The 23,374-nt window shown below is 43.8% G+C and overlaps 2 protein-coding genes across 8 annotated transcripts in view; both read left to right on the top strand.

Annotated features, from left to right (window-relative positions):
- Positions 1 to 3,836, top strand: part of CDRT1 (CMT1A duplicated region transcript 1) — a 47,526-nt gene extending 43,690 nt beyond the window's left edge. For all 5 annotated transcript variants that reach the window (XM_027625729.2, XM_027625727.2, XM_027625728.2 and 2 more), the window contains one exon: positions 1,690 to 3,836. In XM_027625729.2, coding sequence (XP_027481530.2) covers positions 1,690 to 2,489 — 800 coding nt within the window. In that variant the 3' untranslated portion in view covers positions 2,490 to 3,836. The remainder of the gene's footprint in view (positions 1 to 1,689) is intronic.
- Positions 3,837 to 5,125: 1,289 nt separating this feature from the next.
- Positions 5,126 to 23,374, top strand: part of LOC113939640 (Golgi apparatus membrane protein TVP23 homolog B) — a 62,140-nt gene continuing 43,891 nt past the window's right edge. The window contains exons 1-3 of one of the 3 annotated variants that reach the window (XM_027626058.2): positions 5,126 to 5,243; positions 10,762 to 10,844; positions 12,156 to 12,300. In XM_027626058.2, coding sequence (XP_027481859.2) covers positions 5,232 to 5,243; positions 10,762 to 10,844; positions 12,156 to 12,300 — 240 coding nt within the window. In that variant the 5' untranslated portion in view covers positions 5,126 to 5,231. The remainder of the gene's footprint in view (positions 5,244 to 10,761; positions 10,845 to 12,155; positions 12,301 to 23,374) is intronic. The other 2 variants (XM_027626060.2, XM_027626059.2) reach the window with 2 other exon arrangements.

The raw sequence follows: 23,374 nt of genomic DNA, 5'->3' as shown, positions 1-23,374 counted from the left end.
GCACTTAGCATAATACCCTCCAGGTCTACCTATGTTGTCTCAAATGGCACGATCTCGTCTTTTTTATGGCCACATAATATTCCTCTGTGTGTGTGTGTGTGTGTGTGTGTGTGTGTGTGTGTGACCACTGAGTATGATGTTAGCTGTGGGTTTTTCATATATGGCCCTTATTATGTTGAGGTATGTTCTCTCTAACCCACTTTCTTGACACAATTCCTTTTTTAAAAAAATTATTTATTTTAGAGACAGAGAGCACGAGTGGGGGGGGATGGGGTAGGGAGGGGCAGAGGAAGGAGAGAATCTCAAGCTGACCCTGCACTGAGCTCAGAGCTTGACGTGGGCCTCGATCTCATGAACTGAGCTGAAATCAAGAGTGGGATGCTTAACTGAATCAGCCACCCAGGCACCCTGACACAATTCTTTTTTTCAAAGGAAAAAAAACGTGTTTTTTAGTACACATGCAGAGTGGTTTATTCTGGGATTAGAAGGACAGTGGGGAAGATTTTGACATCTTAATTTATTTTTGTATGCTTTAGTAAAAATATTTAATATCTATTTAATTGCAATGTAATATTTAATGCAATCATTAATTTAATATTGTAATTATTAAATATTTAATTTAATGATTTAACATTTAATAATTGAATTAAATATTATTTATTTAACAAAGTAAACAGGGAGATATCTAAAACTTCATTCCATCTTAATGCCCATACACAAACATCTTGGGATAAAACCCATTTTGTCAAGGAAAATTATATGCTCAGCGCACTTTTGCATTTTATTTACTAGTTATACATTGGCATAATTTGGGGTACAGACTTTTAACTGTTAGGTCAGACTAGACAAATGACTTCTACTTTTCATGACTCAGTTATTCCTTTTGTAAAATGGGGATAACACTTTCTGTGTATCGGTGAGGTATTGTAGGTATTGAAAAGCCTAAACGAGAGAGATATAATACATTTGCTCAGGTGTGAAGACATCCTTGTTACTTCTAGGTATTTGGCACCTTGGAAGTCTTGACCATAAGGTAGTATGCCAGAATGAAGCTCTTATCCTTGTCAAATGGCTTTTGGAACTGCCGCTATTGTTCAAAACATTTTAGGAACTCCTGTTCAGAAACTGCTCTTTGGTTATGTTGTGATATTTTGCATTTCCTAGGGGTGATGTCTATTTTGAAGGCCATTTTGATTTTGGGGAAATGTCCAAAGATCATTTAGAATCAAATTTGATGAATAATTACTAAGATGGAAATCAAACTTTTTGATCCAGTTTTTGTTTAAAAATATAGATTCATTACTATAAATTTATAAGGCCTATTGTGTGAATCATAAAAGAGGGAGGAAGCTCATTCTCACAGGGGGGTTTCAAAATGTGTGAAACACTGGGATTACATATGTTCCCTCCAAAACATGCGTATCTAGAGTTTAATACACACTTTAATACACACTTGTTTAATACACACACACAATACTCGAGTACTTATTATTCAAAACTTGTTGTGTTGTATATGTCATAATTTCTAGTGCCATAGAGGATTTTTGTGCACATCTTGGCATGCCTGTTGGACCACAAAGACCTCAGTTTGCATCGCCGTTAGAATGGGTTTAAATTTCATGCATAACTACTTACCAGTTTTCATGGAACACTTTGACCTATTTTTGTTTTCTTTTTTTGAAAAACCAGAGGATGAGGAGAAACTACCACCTGGAGACTTGATCAAGCACTCAAAGAAAAAGCGTTGGCAAATCCCTATGTCGGCGGACCAGTTCCTTCTGACGGTTAATGCCCTGCAGCAAGTCCATAATTCAGGGGAGTTTGCCTATCCCCGGAGGCCCCAAACCCAAGTCATTGATGCCTGGGGACCTTCAATTTCACACCCAAGGAAGGTCCTGAGTTTCAAAGGAAAATCAATCCAACAGGCAGTTGATAGGTTGAGGTGGAGTAACCCTCCCATTGACGTGAAGCAAACCAGTGTTCCCTTGGAGACCCAGAAACTGCAGCCCAACCTGAAGAACTCTTTGCACAGTCCCCGAGTCCAGTCCACTATACCCCAGCCTGCGATTATCTGCCCCAGATTCGCAGTCGCCCTCAAGGATGAAGGCCAAGAGACCGGCTCCATCAACAGGACAGTGCGCCCCTGCAGCCCGTTAACCAGCCTGCAGGTAATTAAACCGAACCGCATGCTGGCTCCACCCGTGGACAGGAGAACCAAGTCTGTCAAGAAAGAACGACCTCGCTTCTACACGACCCTTGATCCCTTTAGAATGAACACCAAGTTCATGTTGTTGACCGTAAAGGAGGAGAAGGAGTATGGGGAAGCCAAGATGAAGGAGTTTCAGGCCAGAAAGCCCAGTGAAGTGGTCAATCCAGAAAAAGCCCGCAGAGCTGCCTGGATCAGGAAGATCAAAGGCCTGCCGATAGATCACTTCATGAAGCAAGGAAAAACAGCAGCCCCGGAACTTGGACAAAACGTGTTTATCTGAACCAGCCTTGGGAAATGAACGTCTTACAATAAACAGAGAACCCAAATGGATGTTGGTGTTTGGCCTTTTGTTTTGCCTGTTTGTTGGTTTTGAGCTGTCCCTTGGCAATGTGGGGATTCGTAATTATCTTCCTATAAGCCAAAGAATTGATATGATCGAATCAAGAAAACAGAGGCAGGGGTCGGGGGGGGGGGTTGTTGCTGGGAGAGATTGGCATTTGTATTCCCACAGAAAACCATTTAATGAAACGTGAAAGCCCAGCTTCACTGGTGGGTGATGGGAAAGTGATCTTTGGAAATTAAATACCACCCATCACCACCAATTTGGTGCTATCATTCTGGTAGCAAATGAACTGATGGGATTGTATCAGAAGAATGCATTGGAATTCCCTGGTATTTTTGCACCAAAGCCTGATGAAGCTCAATGACTTCAGTTAAGAATCTAAAAGAAGCCCTCAGTGGGGTTGACCTATTGCATTTGAGAATGTTATGTGTTCTTTTCCTTCTCAGGGCTAACTCCTATGGAAAAGAATTAAACATATTCATCTTTTCTTCAAAGAGGAACACTAATATCAAGTGTGTTGATGTTTCCACCTAGACCTCCCAAGGATGGTGTCAGGGACCAGGCAGGTAATTGAAAAGAGTACAGAACACCATGGGAGCTATGGCCCATCGGAGAACTCAAGCCCTGTCCAAACGGGCAGCTTCTCCTCAGTGGCTCAGCATGACCATAGGATGGTGTGGGATAATAAAAAATATATAAGGGTCTCTGCCCCCAGTTCCTGGCACAGAGCTTCTGAAACCCTTATACATTTCTAACTGATATGACCACTAGGATCATCTTTTGTTTTAATGAGGGGACTCAGAGTGGGCTCCTGGATGGCTCCTGCCTGGGGGCTGGTCACCAAAAGGACCAAGGTAGGATTAGAAGCTTGGAAATTTTAGCCCCACCCCCCATGCTCCAGACGGAGTTAATGGAGTTAATGGAAGTGGAGTTAATGATCCATCATGCCTACGGTGATGAAACCTCCATAAAAATCTCAATAGCATGGAGTTCAGAGAGCTTCCAGGTTGGTGAACACATCCATGTACTGGGTGATGCACCCCAACTCCATGAACCCTCCCAGACCTGGCCCTGTATGTGTCTTTATCTGGTTGTTCGTCTCTATCTTTTAATAAACTGGTACATGTAAGTAAGTGAGTAAGTGTTTCCCTGAGTTCTGTGAGCCCCTCTGGCAAATTAATTAAACCCAAGAAGAGAGTCATTGGAACCTTCAATCTATAGCCTGGTCATTGGATGGAGCCCGGGTAGGCTCTGTGCTCAGTGTGGGGTCGGCTTCAAATTCTCTCTCCCTCTTCCTCCTGCTCACTCTCTCTCTCAAATAATAAATAAAAATCTTAAAAGAAATTAATGCAGCACTAGTAAATAGCCATGTAAAATTTGTAATTTCTATGGAAAGGATCCCCTCAATGAAGGAAATGTGCTAACACGTTATTCCACGAGTCTCCCAATAGCCCTTTGATGTAGGCCGGGCACATAGGATATCATTACAGTCACATTGTTATAATCACAGTTTCAAAGATGATGTAAAGTTCCTGAATTTCAGGTCCTTCATGGAGCAAAACGACATCTCCAGCGATTAAACTTAAAACAGTAGTAAGAATTACATTTACTATTTACTAAGCACATTTAACCCTGTTCGGATACCATTATCAACCCCTCTTTACAACTGAGGAAAGCCGTGCATAGACGTTAGCTGGAAAGCTAGTACCTGGAGAAGCGGGGACTCAAACCCATGTTCCCAACCTCTATTCCTTACTGTCTCCTGGCCTCTGTTTTCCTCCCACGATAAAACTCCCCCTTGTCTCTAGAGTCCTCCGCCTTGTTTCTTCTTAATGCCTTTCCACCTCTTAGCAGGAGCACATTTATCTTTCTCAGTTGCTTCTACAATTTAAGGTACACATATAATAATACATGAGCACATACTGTAAAACATTCAAACAAAATGCAACTGTGTTAAAATAAGGCCCGTCCCCCATGCCCCTTACTCTCAGGACACCCAGGCGGGCTACAACATCCCCACGTGGCAAACCACGAAGTTTTCACCCTGAAGTCCACCAAGCCTCGGGGATGTTCTAAGCAGCGAGCGAGTCTTTCCCTGTTCCAGCTCGAACCAGCCCCCACCCCCGCACAGTCCGCGCTTCCCCGCCCCCTAAGGGGAGCCCAGTCCAGGCACTCGCCCGGCCCCCCCCGCCCCGCCCCCCCCGCCCCGCCGCCCCCGCCCCGCCCCCTCGCCCCGCCCCCTCGCCCCGCCCCTCGCCCCGCCCCCTCGCCCCGCCCCCCCTCGCCCCCCCGGGCCGTCCACTTGCCCGCCCCGCTCTGGGGTCGCTCGCCCGCCGCCCTCGCGCTCCGCCCCCAGCTCGCCCCGTTCCCGGGACGACCGCCGCCGTCGCCCCGCCCCTGATCTCGCCCCGTTCCCGAGTTCGCCCCGCCCCGGACACCCCGCCCATAGGCTCGCTCCGCTCACGGAACGCCCGCCCTCCTCGCGCTCCGCCCGGAGTTCGTCCCGCCCACACGCTCGCCCCACCCCTCCAGTTACTGCCCCCTGCCCGGCGAAGCACCCGGAAGCGGAAGTAGGAACGGGCTGGGCTTGTGCTTTGCTCCTCCCCTCCTGTGGCGATCAGGTTGCGTCAGCTGCGACGCTGACGTGGCTCCCGGAAGTGGGGCTGGCGCAGGGCCGTCATGTTGCAGCAGGTGAGGGGCTGAGGGCGCGCTGTGAGGGTGGGTGTGGCTGGGCGCCGGGCCTCCAGGGCCTGAGGGGCGCGAGTGTGGCGGCCCGGGGCCTTTGTGCTCGCGGCCCCCGTCGCTGCCCGCGCCCGGGTCGGGGTGGGGCGTGGGCGGAGGGCCGCGGGCGGCCGTCCGGGGAGCGCGGCCGGCAGCCCCGAGGCCTCTTGCGGGGGAGCGTGGCCGGCTGCCCGTCAGAGGGACAGCTGCGGGGTGTGCAGAGCGCAGTGCCAGCCGACGCGGGGCGCCAGGTCGCTCGGGTGCCGTGCTGCGGAAACGCCCTCGGTGTGAAGTTGCGGGTGGTCTGGCTCTCCCCAGCCGTTCGGAGACTCTGAGGGGAGCACCGCGATCCTGGGGGAGTAGGAGACACCGCCAGGGCCTTGCACTCAAGTGTCCGTTGCCGAGTGACACTAATGGTGATTGCTTATCACTTCGGTCATCACGTCTGTGCCCTTAGAGTTAATTACAGTTTGCAGGTTTACGACCAGAGATGAGTAAGACTAATTTAATAATCTCTTCTCATTAAAAAAAAAAAAACACAACTTTTTACTGTTTATAGTGCACTTTTCCTCAAGGATATAGGTATTTTTTTGTTACTGAGGGATAACCATGGCGCAGGCACTCACTGTTCTGGGCCCTGGGATAGGGCTGTGAACAATACAGACAGATTCCTGGTGCTAGGGGATGCGGGCTTGTGGATGGGATGGGTTGGGGTGGGGAGAGAGAGTAAGTTTCATAACTGAGGTTGTTTTCAGGTAAGGATAGCAAAGACAAGGTGATGTCATAGCCAGTAGCTGAGAAATAGGACAAGCTTAGAACTGATGGTCAGGAAAGACCACTCCCCTGAGGAGGTCTCTTGAGTGGAGAAGATACAATGATGGCTAGAGTCGGCTTTCAGAACCTCCACCCAGGCTGGAGGAGGCTGGAGAAAACCACACAACCATACTGACTCCTCCCACTTGAAGTGTGTGGTGAACCCCAGATGGGCTCTCAGTGCTGCCAGGCAGTCATCGCCACGTTCCCATAGGCTCCTCACCCTCCCACCCTCCTGGGCCACTACTGAGATTTCTCTTTCCTCAGACCTCCCACATTTCTTCCCTTGTCCTCTCTCTGCTTCTTATCTCACGGGGAAAGTAGAAGCCATCGGGAGAGAATTTCACACCACCTGCCATCTACATCTGTGCTCATGATCTCCCATAGACTCTGTCTTCCTTTTCCTGTCTGTGCTCCATCCTTAGGCCATCCCCTCTACTTGGGCACTGTTTCCATGCCCTCTGGTCTCCTGGAAGGCAGTGCTCCAGCACTTCTCCCTTTGCTCTCCTGCATCAGTTTTGTGTTTGTTTGCTTTTTTTAAAGCTTAAGGGGCTCATGGGTGGCTCAGTTGGTTAAGCGTCTGACTCTTGATCTCAGCTCAGGTCTTGATCTCAGGGTCCTGAGTTGGGCTCCACTCTGGGTGGAGCCTACATTAAAAACAAAAACAAAAACAAAAACAAAACAACAGCTCGTTTAAGTTAACCTGTAAATGTGCTTTAATTTCTTAAAAAATAAAAAATTTCATTCTATATACCCTTTCAGCTCTCACCCCATTCTTTGTTCCTTAAGATTTATTTATACTTGTTTTTTACTTCTATTCTCTCTTGTGTCCATTCTAGTCTGGTTTTCTCCCACTTCCCCCTGCCATCCTGAAACTGCTCTTATTGTGGTCACTGATAACCCATTAGAAACGGTGGTCTCTGTGATTTCCATCCTACTTGTGAGCAGCATTTGACACAGTTGATCTGATCCTCCTTCTGGAAACACCGTCTTCCCTTGGTTTCCAGGACACCATCCCCTGGTTCAGCTCCTACTCCTTAGCACTTCCTTTGCAACCCCAGTGCTTATTCCTTTTTGTCTTTCTGACCTTTAGGTATTGGTGTGCTCAGAGTCTGTCTTTGGTGCCTTCATTTTTAGCCGCTCAGGACAAACTTTGGAATCTTCCTTAATTCCTTTTCTCTTACCCCCATGTTCAACCCATCAGCAAATCCTGTCATTTCTGCTTTATTTTTTAAAGATTTTATTTATTTATTTATTTGAGAGAGAGAGCATGAGCAGGGGGAGAAGCAGACTCTCTGCGGAGCAGGGAGCCTGAAGCGGGGCATGATCCCTGGGATCATGACCTGAGCTGAAGGCTGATGTTTAACCGACTGAGCCACCCAGGTGCCCTGTCATTTCTACTTTAAAATGCATTTGGAGTCAATGTATTTCACCACCTCCAATATGTCCACCCTAGACCAAACCGTTACTTCTTGGCTCCATTATTGGTTTAGCCTCCTAAACCAGCCTTACAGCTTTGTGCCTTTATCTTTCCCTCTCCCTCCCAGATTTTCCATACAGTAGCCAGAATTTTCCTTTTAACACCTAAATTAGAACGTGATAGTCCTGTGTGCGGAACACACTAACGGTCCCCCTTCTCAATTTTTTTTTTAAAGTCCTTAATACCAGCATCTTAAGCTTAAATGTCTAAAACCAAACTCTTTTTTTAAAATTTTTTATTGTTATGTTAATCACCATACATTACATCATTAGTTTGTGATGTAGTGTTCCATGATTCATTGTTTGTGCATAACACCCAGTGCTCCATGCAGAATGTGCCCTCTTTAATACCCATCACCAGGCTAACCCATCCCCCCAGCCCCCCTCCCCTGTAGAACCCTCAGTTTGTTTTTCAGAGTCCATCATCTCTAATGTAAAACCAAACTCTTGATTTCACCCTAATGTTGTGCCCTCAGCCTTCCCCATCTTAGTAAATGCAACACCAACAGTGCAGAACTATTTGTCTTTTTTCTTGTGTCAGGCTCTACCACTTAAAACAGTGCCTGGCACTCAGTATTTATTTAATGAGAATAAACCAGTCTTTCAAAGAACAGGGTAAGAGAAAAGAGTGTTCTAGATAGAACTAGATAGAACATATGTCAAAGAACCCGGTGGGGTGCAAGTTTGGCATGTTTAAGGAACTAAAAAGGAGACTAGTCTGGCAAGGGCTTAATTACTATATGGGTTTCCTGTTGCTGCAGATTAGCGTAAATTTAGTGGCTTAATATAAATTTATCATATCACAGTTCTGGGTCAGAAGTCCAAAAGGAGTCCTAAAGGCTAACATCAGGGTATTGGCTGGACTGTGTTTCTTCTGGAGGCTCTAGGGGAAAATCAGATTTGTCCTTGCCTTTTCTGGCTTCTTGAGGCCACCTGCATTCCTTGGCTGGTGGTCTTCCTCAAGCTTCAAAGTCAGCAGCATAGCATCTTCAGATCTCGCTCTGACTTCTGCTTTTCATGGTCTCAGTGCCTTCTCTGACTCTGACCCTCTTGTGTTCTTCTATAAAGACATTGTAATGACATCATTGGGCCCACTTGAATAGGGTGCTCTTCCCCTCTCAAGATCCTTAATTCGATCACATCTGCAAAAAATCGTTTTGCTAAGGAAATTGACATATTTACAAATTCCAGGCATTAGAACCAGGATGTCTTTGGCAGGAGGGAGAGGAAGCATTATTCAGTGCATCACAGTTCCTGGAGGGAGAGTAAGTAACCTGAGATAGGTGCCTCGAGGTGGGCAGGGTCATGATTATGATGGGTCCTGATAGGGAGTCAGTTTTTCAGTCAAAGTCCTTTAGGTTTTCAGTAGGAGGATGATAAGATCTGAGTGTGAAAGGTCACCCTGGCTGCTGGGTATAGATTGGACTGTTGGGATGAAGGTCAGAAGTCTCAGTTTTTCAGTCCGTAGCATCATACAGTGGATCTCAGTCTTGGCTGCGGATTATTATCATCTGGGGGGCTTTAAAAAAAATGTAGGTACAGTTCCAGCCTGTAAGCCAAAGTTGAGAACCACTGGTCTCTGATCTCTGAGTCCATTTTCCTTTTAAAGCTTTAGCTCCCGCTCTGCATCTCTGGACTCCTTCACCATTCCCTGTATATACCTGTGTGTTTCCACTCTCTGCCCTTGAAAATCTACCTAGTCAAGGGACTGGAGTGAGCAGAAGGCCTCCTTGCTCTGTCTGCACCCAGCACAGAAGCTCTCCTCCAGAGCCCTCGAGTAGAAACGATTCTCTTCCTCCCTGTGCTCCCATTTGTACTTGTATTTCTCCTGGCTCTGGTCACAGTCTGCAGTTGCCTCCTTTGTGCATTTGCTCATGCCTTCGATAAATACTGTACCGCCTGGCTGGGTGCTCTGCTGGGCACTAGGACTTACTACAATGCAGTGACACTCCCTGCCCTCCAGTGGCCCGGAGTCTGGATGGCGGCAGTCGTTGGAGACCTGCAGATAGCCTGAGATAAGTTGTGCAAGTGGACATTTGTCCTGGTGCCGTGGGATCATGGGAAATGGGAAGCCTGGGGATTGCAGGGAGAGTCTCTCAGCCCTTTCGGTATTTTAGCTGAAATTGGAAAGATCTGGTGTTGCCTGATGGTGAGCTACGTAGGGGATGGTGAAGGGAGGAGCTTTCTGGGCGGGGAACACACGGGAAAGGCAGAGAGATGGGAATCCATGGGGTTTTCAGAGAACATGTGGCAACGGTGTTGTGGCCCTGACCAGTGGAAGGGAGAGTCAGAAGATCATGACAGGTCTTGTACTGTACATGGAGGAGTTAACTTACATCCTATACACGTAGGAGCGCCATTGAAAACATTTGCAGAGGGGGATGACCTGGTGTGACCTTCCTGTTAGGAGGATGGCTCTGTGGGTAATGAGGGGCCGGAGGCGGGCAGGGATGAGGTAAGGGCAGGTGAGTGGTGGGTGGCTGGCCCTAGGCCAGGTGTAAAAGCAGGTTCGTTGTGGTTGAGGCTGAAGCAGTGAGTTGAGGTGTGAGCCACCCTTCAAATCTAAGACTGTGAAAGGGGAGGAATGCCGTGAGATGAGAGCAAAAGATGGAAGGGGAGGTTCAGGGTCAGGGTTTTTAAAACATCTTTTTCAAGCAATAAATGACCTCTGAAAAACTTCATTTGCTGATTGGAAAGATCCAATAGAAAGACCTGAAGATAAAAGAAAGTGTAAGTAAAGGGGGAAATTGATGGCGGAAGCCCCCGAGGAGGCAGGAAAAGAGGAGGTTCCAAGCCCAGCAGTTACTTTCACCTTGGATACAAAGTGAATGGTGAGAAGAGGTCAGGGAAACAAGGATGCAGGCAGGTGATTTCGTGAAGGAGCCAAAAGCATCGGGTGTGTCCCCCAGTAGCCTCTGCTTTCTCTGTGACTGGTGGGAGAGCAGCCAAGAGCTCATGTGGGAAGTTTGCAGGAGCGCCATTGACACTCCTGGGGTTTCTCATAGGGCTCAGCAGCGGGCGAGCGATGGCTCGTTGCCAGATGATCCTGGAGTGCCCTTTCCCTAGGTTGTCAATTCCCCGATGTCTGTGACCGTGTCTCTTGTCTTCCATTTGGACTAGTGCGCTGCCTTCTGTGTAGGAGGCATTCAAGTACTGAATTTCATCTTGCTTCATGGATATTCAATTTTCCTGCTAGGACAGTAATGATGACACCGAGGATGTTTCCCTGTTTGATGCAGAAGAGGAGACAGCTAACAGACCAAAAAAATCCAAGATCAGGTAAGAGGACACGGTGTAAGTGTGTGAGAGCCCAGCGCTGTTTTGTGTGTAGGTGGGTACCAGCCAATGTGATTCAGGGAAGAGCGAGTGGCGGTTATGCACTTGTGAGTAGTGGACATGGCTAGTTTGAGCTTTGGTCTGAGACAAAGAGGACATTTCAGATTTTCTTTGGGAATAAATGGCATATGGAATTGAACTCAATGCCGAGTTTTCATATCTGCGAATCCGATTTTGTGAACCACTGGTGTTTTTATTTCTAGCTACTGTTTCCCAAGAATACACCATTTCTCTAGTTTCTGTAGACTGGTTCCATTTTGATTTATTGTGCATATTTCGAAAATCACATCTTTTACCTGTAAAATAACATGAACACGTCAAGCCAGACATATTTCGATTCCAAATTTAGTTCCCTCTAAAGAAATTCACTTACTGCAGTCAAATTCTGCCTGACCTTTGAAAACATTATGCTTAGTGAAAGATGCCAGGCACAAAAAACCACATATTGTATGATTTCATTGATGTGAATTGTCCAGAATAGGCAAATCTATAGAGACAGCAGTACATTACTGGTGGCGTATGGCTGGAGAGGGGTGGGGTTGGGGTGGATGAGGAGGGACTGCCAGTGGGTATAGAGTTTCTTTTTGGGGTAATGAAAAGGTGCTAAAAGTGATTGTGGTGATGATTGCACAGTTCTGTGAATACACCAAAAACCATTGGCGTATACACTTTAAATAGATGATCGAATGGTATGTGGATTATGTCTCAGTAAAGATGTTAAAAAGGAAAAACAAGCCTACCTGATAGTTACTTTGCCTTAAAGCCTGAAGTGATTTCTGAGGCCCCAGGAATTCTTTTATTTTTATTTTTTTTTATTTTTAAGTAATTTCTGCACCCAGCATGGGGCTTGAATTCATGACTCCCAGATCAAGAGTCACATGCTCTTCCGACTGAGCCAGCAGGCACTCCCGAATTAGTTTTTTATGTGCAAATAGGATTTGATCCCAAGAGTATAGTTTCCTTAATTCTCCAAGCTTGGCAAAGTTTCTCATGATATATTTTGTGAAAGTTTATATTCCGTGAGGTGTTAAAGTCCTGTTTCCATAGTGTATTTTCTATGAGAACACGGCTTAGTCAAATAATGGGAAGTTATGAACAAAGAGAGGTGGGCAGTTTGCGTCTTCCTCAGGTCATCACCTTTGCTTTGACAAAACTCTGCATGGTTGTGTTAATGGCTAAAATGTTGTTCATCTCCATCTACAGTACCTGTGGTGAAATGTAATTGCATTTCTTTTATTATGTTTTGGTTTTCAGACACCCAGTGGCATCATTTTTCCATTTATTCTTTCGAGTCAGTGCAATTGTAGTCTATCTTCTCTGTGAATTGTTCAGCAGCAGCTTTATTGCCTGTATGGTGACAATTATCTTGTTGTTGTCATGTGACTTTTGGGCAGTCAAGGTAGGTTTGATCATTTTTATTTTAACATTGTGTTTAATATGGTAAGATTGAATGATACATGAACTGTGGGGGAAAAAATGACCCTTAGGAATTTGGATTTGTGTTAATGTATCTTTTTGTTGTCTACCTCAGCCCTCATCTGTGTTAATATCATCAGATCACACGTAGGTTATTATGCCACTGATTTGTCTGTGCCTTATGTCAGCCTCCGTCAGCTTTAAAAGTAAACAGACAAATTGTACTAGCAGCCACAGATCCCGTATACTGCTTCTCATTCATACCACACCTCTAGGTGTGCTGTGTATGATTTCTAGATAAGAGCTCGGGACAGATCATGCACAAATTCTTAAGGGGTGCCCTTCCTGCACAAAACCTCCTGTGTGTGTGTTCTAGGGTGGTGTTTCTCAGTCAGGACCAGTTTTGTCCCCCATAGGATGTTTGTCCATGTCTGAAGACATTTTTGGTTATCACAGCTGGGGTTGTGGGAGGTGTTTTATTGACATCTAGTGGGTAGAGGCCAGGGATGCTGCAAAACATCCTAAGATGCACAGGACAGCCCCCCACAACAAAGAATTATCTGGCCCAAAATGTCAGGAGTGCTGAGGTTAAGAAACCCTATTGTAAGGGATAAGAGGGAGGAAGAAATGGTTTTAAACTCAAATGCAATGATATGTAGAGAGATGGATGGATAGACAGACAGGTACCTAGATAGGTGGACATGTGTTAAAGTAACTATAGTAAGATATTAAACGTAGACTCTGGTGGTAGGTATGTGGGTGGTCACTATAAAATTTGACTTTTCTGTGTGTATGGAAGTTTCATAGTAAAATGGTAGGGAAAAGAAATCAAAAGTAACAACAACAAAAAAACCCAAAAGCTAATTTTGGGATTTCAGAGACGTGTATTGATTCAAAGACCAGGAAGATGTTACAGATCTATTCACAGCCACCCAACCCTGCCATTTTTAGACCTCTTGATTCTTACACCAGAAGTGGCTGGCTTCGTGGTGGCCAGCTTCCACAGGCCACAGAACGCTAAGAATGAGGATTATAAAGGTCTCTTTTATTTAGGCTTTTCTTTTGTACTGTCTTTGGCTTGAATTTCTTTGAATTTCTTCTATGCTCTGCAGTGTTTACTGTTTTCTGGTCACAGTTTTGTTTTGAGGAATGTTTCTTTTTGTTGTTCATGTAATTTCTGTTTAGCCAAGTAGAACATGGCCTTTGATCAGTTCTTCCTGGTCATTTCCAAATTCTTAGAATAAATAATAAATACTTCTGTGTTGAGGGTTTTAAAAAATGTGACCCAGAATAATATTTTTTGATAAACTTTTTTCCTTTCTTTCCCTTTCTTCCTTCCTCCCTCCCTCCCTCCCTTCCTTCTTTCTTTCTAAACAAGGGCTTAAAAAATGTCACTCTTTTATCTGTGGCACAATTACTTACAGATATCCAAACCATTGAGATATGATGCAAAACGAAGAGGGCAAGAATAGGGAAATTATTAAATGGATTTGGTAAAAGGGGTAGATCCAGCTTGGAACCTTGTTAGAACAGAGATGCATCATAATTATTATAAATCTCAGTGCACTTGGCAAAAGGAGATTTATTTTTAATTCCGTTATTATTTTATTTTAACCTATTAATAAAAATAAGAGGCAAATGAAAATAAAATTATTTTAAAAATTTTAAATGTTAATCGCCTCTGTGGGGCTTTTGTGTTATCCTTTTTCTCACGGTGTAAAAAAGGTTAAATAATGGTTTTAGAATTTTAATAGGACCTGTTAGTAAAATTTATATGAGTTGCGTGTCTTGCCCATTGTTGGAGAGTGTAGGTGCAACTAGAGCATGGTTCGCGAACAAGAGAAGGAAAGAAAAGTCAGCTTAAATATCACAGGGCAGAGTACAAGGTGATGGAAGTAGTAGCAGATTAGTTATAACAGTAAATGTAACTTGATTAAACTGTTTTTAAAGATAACAATTTGAAGATTGGGTCAAAAATCAAAAGTCCCACCCAAAAGATCAAACTAAAATGGCAGCTTTAGAAAAAGTAAAAGGACACAAAGATAGTATCAGCCGAATTGAAACGAAAGAAACCTAGCCTTGTAATATTATCAGACAAAATAGAGAGTAAGGTAAGGGATCGACAGGGAACAAAAAAGGGAACAAAAAAGGTCATCTTGTGAGTCGCAGTGAGGACCATTCACAGAACGGCCCTCCTTCATACCATGTGTAGGGAAAGACTGTTAGAAGCACTAGGAGAAGGTGGGAAAACCTTTACTGTGACAGGGGTCTAACAGATCGAAGGGACAAAAATAAATAAAGTTTAAAGGATCTGAATGAAATGACCAGGTCAACTTAATAGCGGTATTGTGGAGCTTTGTATGTACGGGGACTGCTTTCCTGTTCCATTCCTGTGGGACATCTACAAAAGTTGATTTCAGGTATCACTGTGAAGAAGACTCAAATTCCTCAGAGCAGCTCTATTTTCTAGTCCAGTACAGGAAAACTAAAAATTAATTTAAAAAAATGGTTTTCAAAATCCAAATTACAAGTAAAAGCCAACCTGCTGAAAGCTGTTGGCTTAAACAGGAAATAGACTATAAATGCAGATTATTTATGCATTAGTGATGATGATCATCTACATTGAAACTTTCAGAATGTGTCTAAGGCTGAACTCGGAGGAAAAACAGTAGACTGAAGGCTTCTATTATTAGACAGAGGTCCAGAAGCTTCAAAAACAATAGGCCAGAGAGAAATTTGGAAAACCATCTAATGATCAAAGCAGAAAAGTAAAGAATGGGAAAATGGGAAAAGAGTTTGCAAATATTCTAAGAGGTTGTGCCGTGGACTGGTTTCACAGTCTCAGGAAGCTATGGGCGCATTTTTTTTTTTTTTTTTAGATTTTATTTATTTATCTGAGAGGGAGCACACCCCAGTAGAGAGGAGGAGCAGAGGGAGAGGGAGAAGCAGACTCCCCACTGAGCAGGGAGCCTGACGTGGGGCTCTATCCCAGGACCCCAGGATCATGACCTGAGCCGAAAGCAGACGCTCAGCCACCCAGGTGCCCCTGCTAGGAATGCTTTTAAACGTGAAAGAGAATACATAAGATTACAAAGGACGTCACTTATATTGAAATATAATGAAAACATTAAAAAGTCAAATTTCTGCTTTTGTCCTATGGGCTTCTTTATGAATGCATTGGATAACAAGATCCAGAGGCAGATTTAATTACTTCCAAAGCTGTGATGAGCATAAGCACTGCTTTGTGGTATCTGTACCAGGTGTGATACAATGTGAAAAATATCCGTGGTTTTATTGGTCCAAGTCACAGGTGCTGTTAATTCTACTGTGGTTTATTGTCTCCATTCATAATTTAAATTTTAGCCCAAAGTCAGTGAAAATAAAGAGAGAATTTTTTTTCCTCACCCAAGTTCACAGAACCCCTGGGATCTGTTAGTGGACAACTCTAACTAAAAATCTTCTGCGTTAGTGATTCCTCCTTATACTTTTTTTTTATTTTTATTTTTTATAATTTTTTATTGTTATGTTAATCACCATACATTACATCATTAGTTTTTGATGTAGTGTTCCATGATTCATTGTTTGCGCATAACACCCAGTGCTCCACGCAGAATGTGCCCTCTTTAATACCCATCACCAGGCTAACCCATCCCCCCACCTCCCTCCCCTCTAGAACCCTCAGTTTGTTTTTCAGAGTCCATCGTCTCTAATGGTTCGTCTCCCCCTCTGACTTACTCCCCTTCATTCTTCCCCTCCTGCTATCTTCTTTTTTTTTTCTTAACATATATTGCATTATTTGTTTCAGAAGTACAGATCCGTGATTCATCAGTCTTGTACAATTCACAGTGCTCACCATAGCATGTACCCTCCCCAATGTCTATCACCCAGTGACCCAATCCCTCCCACCCCCCACCACTCCAGCAACCCTCAGTTTGTTTCCTGAGATTAAGAATTCCTCATATCAGTGAGGTCATATGATACATGTCTTTCTCTGATTGACTTATTTCACTCAGCATAACACCCTCCAGTTCCATCCACGTCGTTGCAAATGGCAAGATCTCATTCCTTTTGATGGCTGCATAATATTCCATTGTGTATATATACCACATCTTCTTTATCCATTCATCTGTCGATGGACATCTTGGCTCTTTCCACAGTTTGGCTATTGTGGACATTGCTGCTATAAACATTGGGGTGCATGTACCCCTTCGGATCCCTACATTTGTATCATTGGGGTAAATACCCAGTAGTGCAATTGCTGGATCATAGGGTAGCTCTATTTTCAGATGTTTGAGGAACCTCCATACTGTTTTCCAGAGGGGTTGCACCAGCTTGCATTCCCACCAGCAGTGTAGGAGGGTTCCCCTTTCTCCGCATCCCCGCCAACATCTGTCGTTTCCTGACTTGCTAATTCTAGCCATTCTGACGGGTGTGAGGTGGTATCTCATTGAGGTTTTGATTTGGATTTCCCTGATGCCGAGCGATGTTGAGCACTTTTTCATGTGTCTGTTGGCCATTTGGATGTCTTCTTTGGAAAAACGTCTGTTCATGTCTTCTGCCCATTTCTTGATTGGATTATTTATTCTTTGGGTGTTGAGTTTGATAAGTTCTTTATAGATTTTGGATACTAGCCCTTTATCTGATATGTCATATGCAGATATTTTCTCCCATTCTGTCGGTTGTCTTTTGGTTTTGTGGACTGTTTCTTTTGCTGTGCAAAAGCTTTTTATCTTGATGAAATCCCAATAGTTCATTTTTGCCCTGGCTTCCCTTGCCTTTGGCGATGTTTCTAGGAAGAAGTTGCTGTGGCTGAGGTCGAAGAGTTGCTGCCTGTGTTCTCCTTTAGGATTTTGATGGACTCCTGTCTCACGTTTAGGTCTTTCAACCATTTGGAGTCTATTTTTGTGTGTGGTGTAAGGAAATGGTCCAGTTTCATTCTTCTGCATGTGGCTGTCCAATTTTCCCAACACCATTTGTTGAAGAGACTGTCTTTTTGCCATTGGACATCCTTTCCTGCTTTGTCAAAGATGAGTTGACCATAGAGTTGAGGGTCCATTTCTGGGCTCTCTATTCTGTTCCATTGATCTATGTGTCTGTGTTTGTGCCAGTACCATACTGCCTTGATGATGACAGCTTTGTAATAGAGCTGGAAGTCCGGAATTGTGATGCTGCCAGCTTTGCTTTTCTTTTTCAAGATTCCTCTGGCTATTCGGGGTCTCTTCTGGCTCCATACAAATTTTAGGATTATTTGTACCATTTCTTTGAAAAAGGTGGATGGTATTTTGATGGGGATTGCATTGAATGTGTAGATTGCTCTAGGTAGCACTGACATCTTCACAATGTTTGTTCTTCCAATCCATGAGCATGGAACGTTTTTCCATTTCTTTGTGTCTTCTTCAATTTCTTTCCTGAGTATTTTATAGTTTTCTGAGTACAGATCCTTTGCCTCTTGGGTTAAATTTATTCCTAGGTATCTTATGGTTTTGGGTGCAATTGTAAATGGGATCGACTCCTTGATTTGTCTCTCTTCTGTCTTGTTGGTGGTGTATAGGAATGCCACTGATTTCTGTGCATTGATTTCATATCCTTCTTCTTGACTGAATTCCTGTATGAGTTCTAGCAGTTTTGGGGTGGAGTCTTTTGGGTTTTCCACATAGAGTATCCCATCATCTGCAAAGAGTGAGAGTTTGACTTTGTCTTTGCCGATTTGGATGCCTTTGATTTCTTTTTGTTGTCTGATTGCTGTGGCTAGGACTTCTAATATTATGTTGAATAGCAGTGGTGAGAGTGGACATCCCTGCCGCGTTCCTGACCTCAGCGGAAAAGCTCTCAGCTTTTCCACATTGAGAATGATACTCGCTGTAGGTTTTTCGTAGATGGCTTTTATGATGTTGAGGTATGTACCCTCTGTCCCTATACTCTGAAGAGTTTTGATCAAGAAAGGATGCTGTACTTTGTCAAATGCTTTTTCTGCATCTATTGAGAGGATCATATGATTCTTGTTCTTTCTTTCTTTTGTTAATGTATTGTATCACGTTGATTGATTTGTGGATGTTGAACCAGCCTTGCAGCCCAGGGATAAATCCCACTTGGTCATGGTGAATAATCCTTTTAATGTACTGTTGGATCCTATTGGCTAGTACTTTGGTGAGAATTTTTGCATCCATGTTCATTAAGGATATTGGTCTGTAATTCTCCTTTCTCATGGGGTCTTTGTCTGGTTTTGGGATCAAGGTAATGGTGGCCTCATAAAATGAATTTGGAAGTTTTCCTTCCATTTCTATTTTTTGGAACAGTTTCAGGAGAATAGGTATTAATGCTTCTTTAAATGTCTGATAGAATTCCCCTGGGAAGCCATCTGGCCCTGGGCTTTTGTTTGTTGGGAGATTTTTGATGACTGCTTCAATTTCCTTAGTGGTTATAGGTCTGTTCAGGTTTTCTATTTCTTCCTGGTTCAATTTTGGTAGTTGCTACATCTCTAGGAATGCACCCATTTCTTCCAGGTTATCTAGTTTGCTGGCATAGAGTTGCTCATAATATGTTCTTATAATTGTTTGTATTTCTTTGGTGTTGGTTGTGATCTCTCCTCTTTCATTCATGATTTTGTTGATTTGGGTCATTTCTCTTTTCTTTTTGATAAGTCTGGCCAGGGGTTGATCAATCTTGTTAATTCTTTCAAAGAACCAGCTCCTAGTTTCGTTGATCTGTTCTACTGTTCTTTTGGTTTCTATTTCATTGATTTCTGCTCTGATCTTTATTATTTCTCTTCTCCTGCTGGGTTTAGACTTTATTTGCTGTTTTTTCTCCAGCTCCTTTAGGTGTAGGGTTAGGTTGTGTATTCGAGACCTTTCTTGTTTCTTGAGAAAAGCTTGTATTGCTATATACATTCCTCTCAGAACTGCCTTTGCTGTATCCCAAAGATTTTGAACAGTTGTGTTTTCATTTTCATTGGTTTCCATGAATTTTTTTAATTCTTCTTTAATTTCCTGGTTGACCCATTCATTCTTTAGTAGGATGCTCTTTAGCCTCCATGTATTTGAGTTCTTTCTGACTTTCCTCTTGTGATTGAGTTCTAGGTTCAAAGCATTGTGGTCTGAAAATATGTAGGGAATAATCCCAATCTTTTGGTACCGGTTGAGACCTGATTTGTGACCTAGGATGTGATCAATTCTGGAGAATGTTCCATGGGCGCTAGAGAAGAATGTGTATTCCGTTGCTTTGGGATGGAATGTTCTGAATATGTCTGTGAAGTCCATTTGGTCCAGTGTTTCATTTAAAGTCTTTATTTCCTTGTTGATCTTTTGCTTAGATGATCTGTCCATTTCAGTCAGGGGGGTGTTAAAGTCCCCCACTATTGTATTGTTGTCAATGTGTTTCTTTGCTTTTGTTATTAATTGCCTTATAAAAGTGGCTGCTCCCATGTTAGGGGCATAGATATTTACAATTGTTAGATCTTCTTTTTGGATAGGTCCTTTAAGTAGGATATAGTGTCCTTCTTCATCTCTTGTTACAGTCTTTGTTTTAAAATCTAATTTGTCTGTTATAAGGATTGCCACCCCAGCTTTCTTTTGGTGTCCATTAGCATGGTAAATGGTTTTCCACCCCCTCACTTTCAACGTGGGGGTGTCTTTGGGTCTAAAATGAGTCTCTCGCAGACAGCATATGGATGGGTCTTGTTTTTTAATCCAATCTGATAGCCTGTGTCTTTTGATTGGGGCATTTAGCCCATTTACATTCAGGGTAACTATTGAAAGGTATGAATTTAGTGCCATTGTATTGCCTGTAAGGTGACTGTTGCTGTATATTGTCTGTATTCCTTTCTGATCTATGCTGCTTTTAGGCTCTCTTTGCTTAGAGGACCTCTTTCAATATTTCTTGTAGGACTGGTTTTGTGTTTGCAAATTCCTTTAGTTTTTGTTTGTCCTGGAAGCTTTTACCTCTCCTTCTATTTTCAATGATAGTCTAGCTGGATATAGTATTCTTGGCTGCATATTTTTCTCGTTTAGTGCTCTGAGGATATCATGCCAGTCCTTTTGGCCTGCCAGGTCTCTGTGGATAGGTCTGTTGCCAATCTAATGTTTCTACCATTGTAGGTTACATATCTCTTCTCCCGAGCTGCTTTCAGGATTTTCTCTTTGTCTCTGAGACTCGTAAGTTTTACTATTAGATGTCGGGGTATTGACCTATTTTTATTGATTTTGAGAGGGGTTCTCTGTACCTCCTGGATTTTGATGCCTGTTTGCTTTCCCACATTAAGGAAGTTCTCTGCTATAATTTGCTCCAATATACCTTCTGCCCCTCTCTCTCTTTCTTCTTCTTCTGGGATCCCAGTTATTCTAATGTTGTTTCGTCTTATCGTATTGCTTATCTCTCGAATTCTGCCCTCGTGATCCTGTAGTTGTTTCTCCCTTTTTTTCTCAGCCTCTTTATTTTCCATCATTTGGTCTTCTATATCACTGATTCTTTCTTCTGCCTCATTTATCCTAGCAGTTAGTGCCCCCATTTTTGATTGCACCTCATTAATAGCCTTTTTGATTTCGACTTGGTTAGATTTTAGTTCTTTTATTTCTCCAGAAAGGGTTTCTCTAATAACTTAAACACTTTTTTCAAGGCCAGCTAGTATCTTTAAAGTCATGATTCTGAACTCTAGGTCCGACATCGTACTAATGTCAGTATTGAGTAGGTCCCTGGCAGACGGCACTACCTCTTGTTCTTTTTGCTGAGGTGATTTTTTTTGTCTTGTCATTTTGTCCAGAGGAGAACAGATGAATGAGAGAACAGAATGCTAACAGGTTAACAACGTCCCCAGCAAATATACTCTATACAAATCAGAAAAGACCTGAAACCAGGGGACAAGAAAGGGAAAGAAAGAAGAGAAAAAAAAAAAAGGAAAAAGAGAAAGATAAAAACAAAAACAGAACAAAAGAAAAAAAAACAATATGATCAAATATGATCAGGCTAGTGCATAGATCAGTGCCACACACTAGCTTTTGGGCATATTTTGGTCTGTTAGAAGAAAGTGCCTGCTAAAATTTTAAAGGAAGAAAGACTTATATATGTACAAAATAAGGGTTGATACAATGAAGGGATGGCAGATGACTGTAAAAATGAAAATTATAAAAGATTTTATAAAAGGAATTGATAAGATAAGAAGTTGTTTTTAAAAAGAAAGAAGATTTAAAAAGAAAAAAAAAATGGGAGAGAATGTGATCAGGCAGGAGACTAGAACAAAGCCATACACTAGTGATTTAGGGTATATTTTGATCTGTTAGAAGAAATTGTATCTCAAAATTTTAAAGAGAGAACAACTTATATATATATGCCAAAAATAAGGGTAACTACTATGAAGGGATAAAAATATGACTCTAAAAATGAAAAATAAAAAAATGTTTTTTTTAAAAAAGGGATTGATAAGATGTTTGAAAAAGGGAAAAAGAAAAATGAAAAAAAAAAAACAGTTAAAAAATTAACTTTGAAAAACTAATGAATTATGGTAAAAAAGCCATGAATTCTATGTGCAGTATTCACCTAGCGCTGGAGTTTTCCCGTTCTCCTTGATTGGTAAACTTGCTCTTGGCTTGCTGGCTGTTCCTTCTGATCTTTTGGGGGAGGGGCCTGTTGCCGTGGTTCCCAAATGTCTTTGCCGGAGGCGGAATTGCCCCGGCCTTGTTCGTCTGGGCTAAGGAAGCTGGTCGGGTTTGCTCTCAGGAGCTTTTGTTCCCTGCAAGCTCTTGGTACAGCTTTGGAGGACCAGGGTGAAAATGGTGGCCTCCCAATCTTCGCCCGGAGGAGCTGAGAACTCGGGGCCCCGCTCCTCAATGTGCCCCCAGAGAACAGCAGTCACTCCCGTGTCCCCGGTCCCCGGCCGCACTCCGTGCTCACCCGGCCTGTGACCGAGCGTTTCTGTCTCTGGCACCTGACCCCATGTGGAGTCTCCAAACCCAGCAGATCCCTGCGGTGCGCTCCCGCGCCTCTCCTCCCGGGGGAGGAAGGGGAGTCTCCCCGGCTCTGCCGCTTGTTGGGTCCCTGCTGGAGGAGCAGTGGTCCGACTGGGCCGCGGATCACAGTTTATGGCCACCCCGAGCTGAGAGCCCGCGCCTCGGCTCCGTCTCTGCAGCCGGCTTCCCCGCTCCGATACCTGGGAGCTCTGGCGCACTCAGGCACCCCCGGTGTTTCTGTGACCCCGAGGGTCCTGAGACCACACTGTCCCGCGAGGGTTCCACCCCCCGCGTAGCCACTGGAGCGACGTCCCACAGCGGAGCCGACTTCTAAAAGTTGCGATTTTGTGCGCCGCAAGCGGCTGGTGGAGGCCCCTTCCCCCGCCATCTATCCTCCTGAATATCGCCTCGGGTTCCCTTCTTGCATGTCTTACCTTCCAGAAAGTGGTCGCTTTTCTGTTCAGAGTGTTGTTGCTACTCTCCTCTTCGATCTCCTGTTGAGTTTGTAGGTGTTCAGAATGGTTTGATCCCTATTCAGCTGAATTCCTGAGACCAGATGAAATCCAGGTCTCCTACTCCTCCGCCATCTTGCTCCGCCCCCCCCTTATGCTTTAAATTTCATTCTCAAATTGACGCCCCAGGGAGACATTTTCTGACTCCCAGACTAGATCAGATTTCCTTGTTAGCCTCTGAAGGCATCCTGCGCTTCTCCCTCACCACACTTACTGTAGTTGGTGGCAGCCCATTTGTGCACTGCTTGACTGCCTCTCTTCCCTGTAACGCTTGAAGCTCCATGAGGACGGGGATGGTATCTGTTAGTCACCATTTTACTAGCAGCACAGAGTAGGTGCTGAATAAATACCAGTTGAGTAAATAAACCTTGAGAGAGCTGTCACAGTGATTTGTTGCGTTAGTAAGAGGAAAGGGCTTGGTACCTTTGAGGTACTAAATGAGGGCTAGTGCCTATGACCATTGTCTTAGTTTGGGCCGCTATGGTATAACAGTCCCATAGCCTGGTGGCTTATAAAGGATAGCAACTTCTCTCTTTCTTTCTTTCATTTATTTATTTTAGAGAGAGACAGAGCATGAGGGAGAGGGAGAAGCAGACTCCCAACTGAG

Source organism: Zalophus californianus, chromosome 16 (assembly GCF_009762305.2).
Source record: "Zalophus californianus isolate mZalCal1 chromosome 16, mZalCal1.pri.v2, whole genome shotgun sequence".
Taxonomy (NCBI): Eukaryota; Metazoa; Chordata; class Mammalia; order Carnivora; family Otariidae; genus Zalophus; species Zalophus californianus.
The sequence above is the reverse complement of the archived record's forward strand: the minus strand, read 5'-3'. Positions and strand labels throughout refer to the sequence as shown.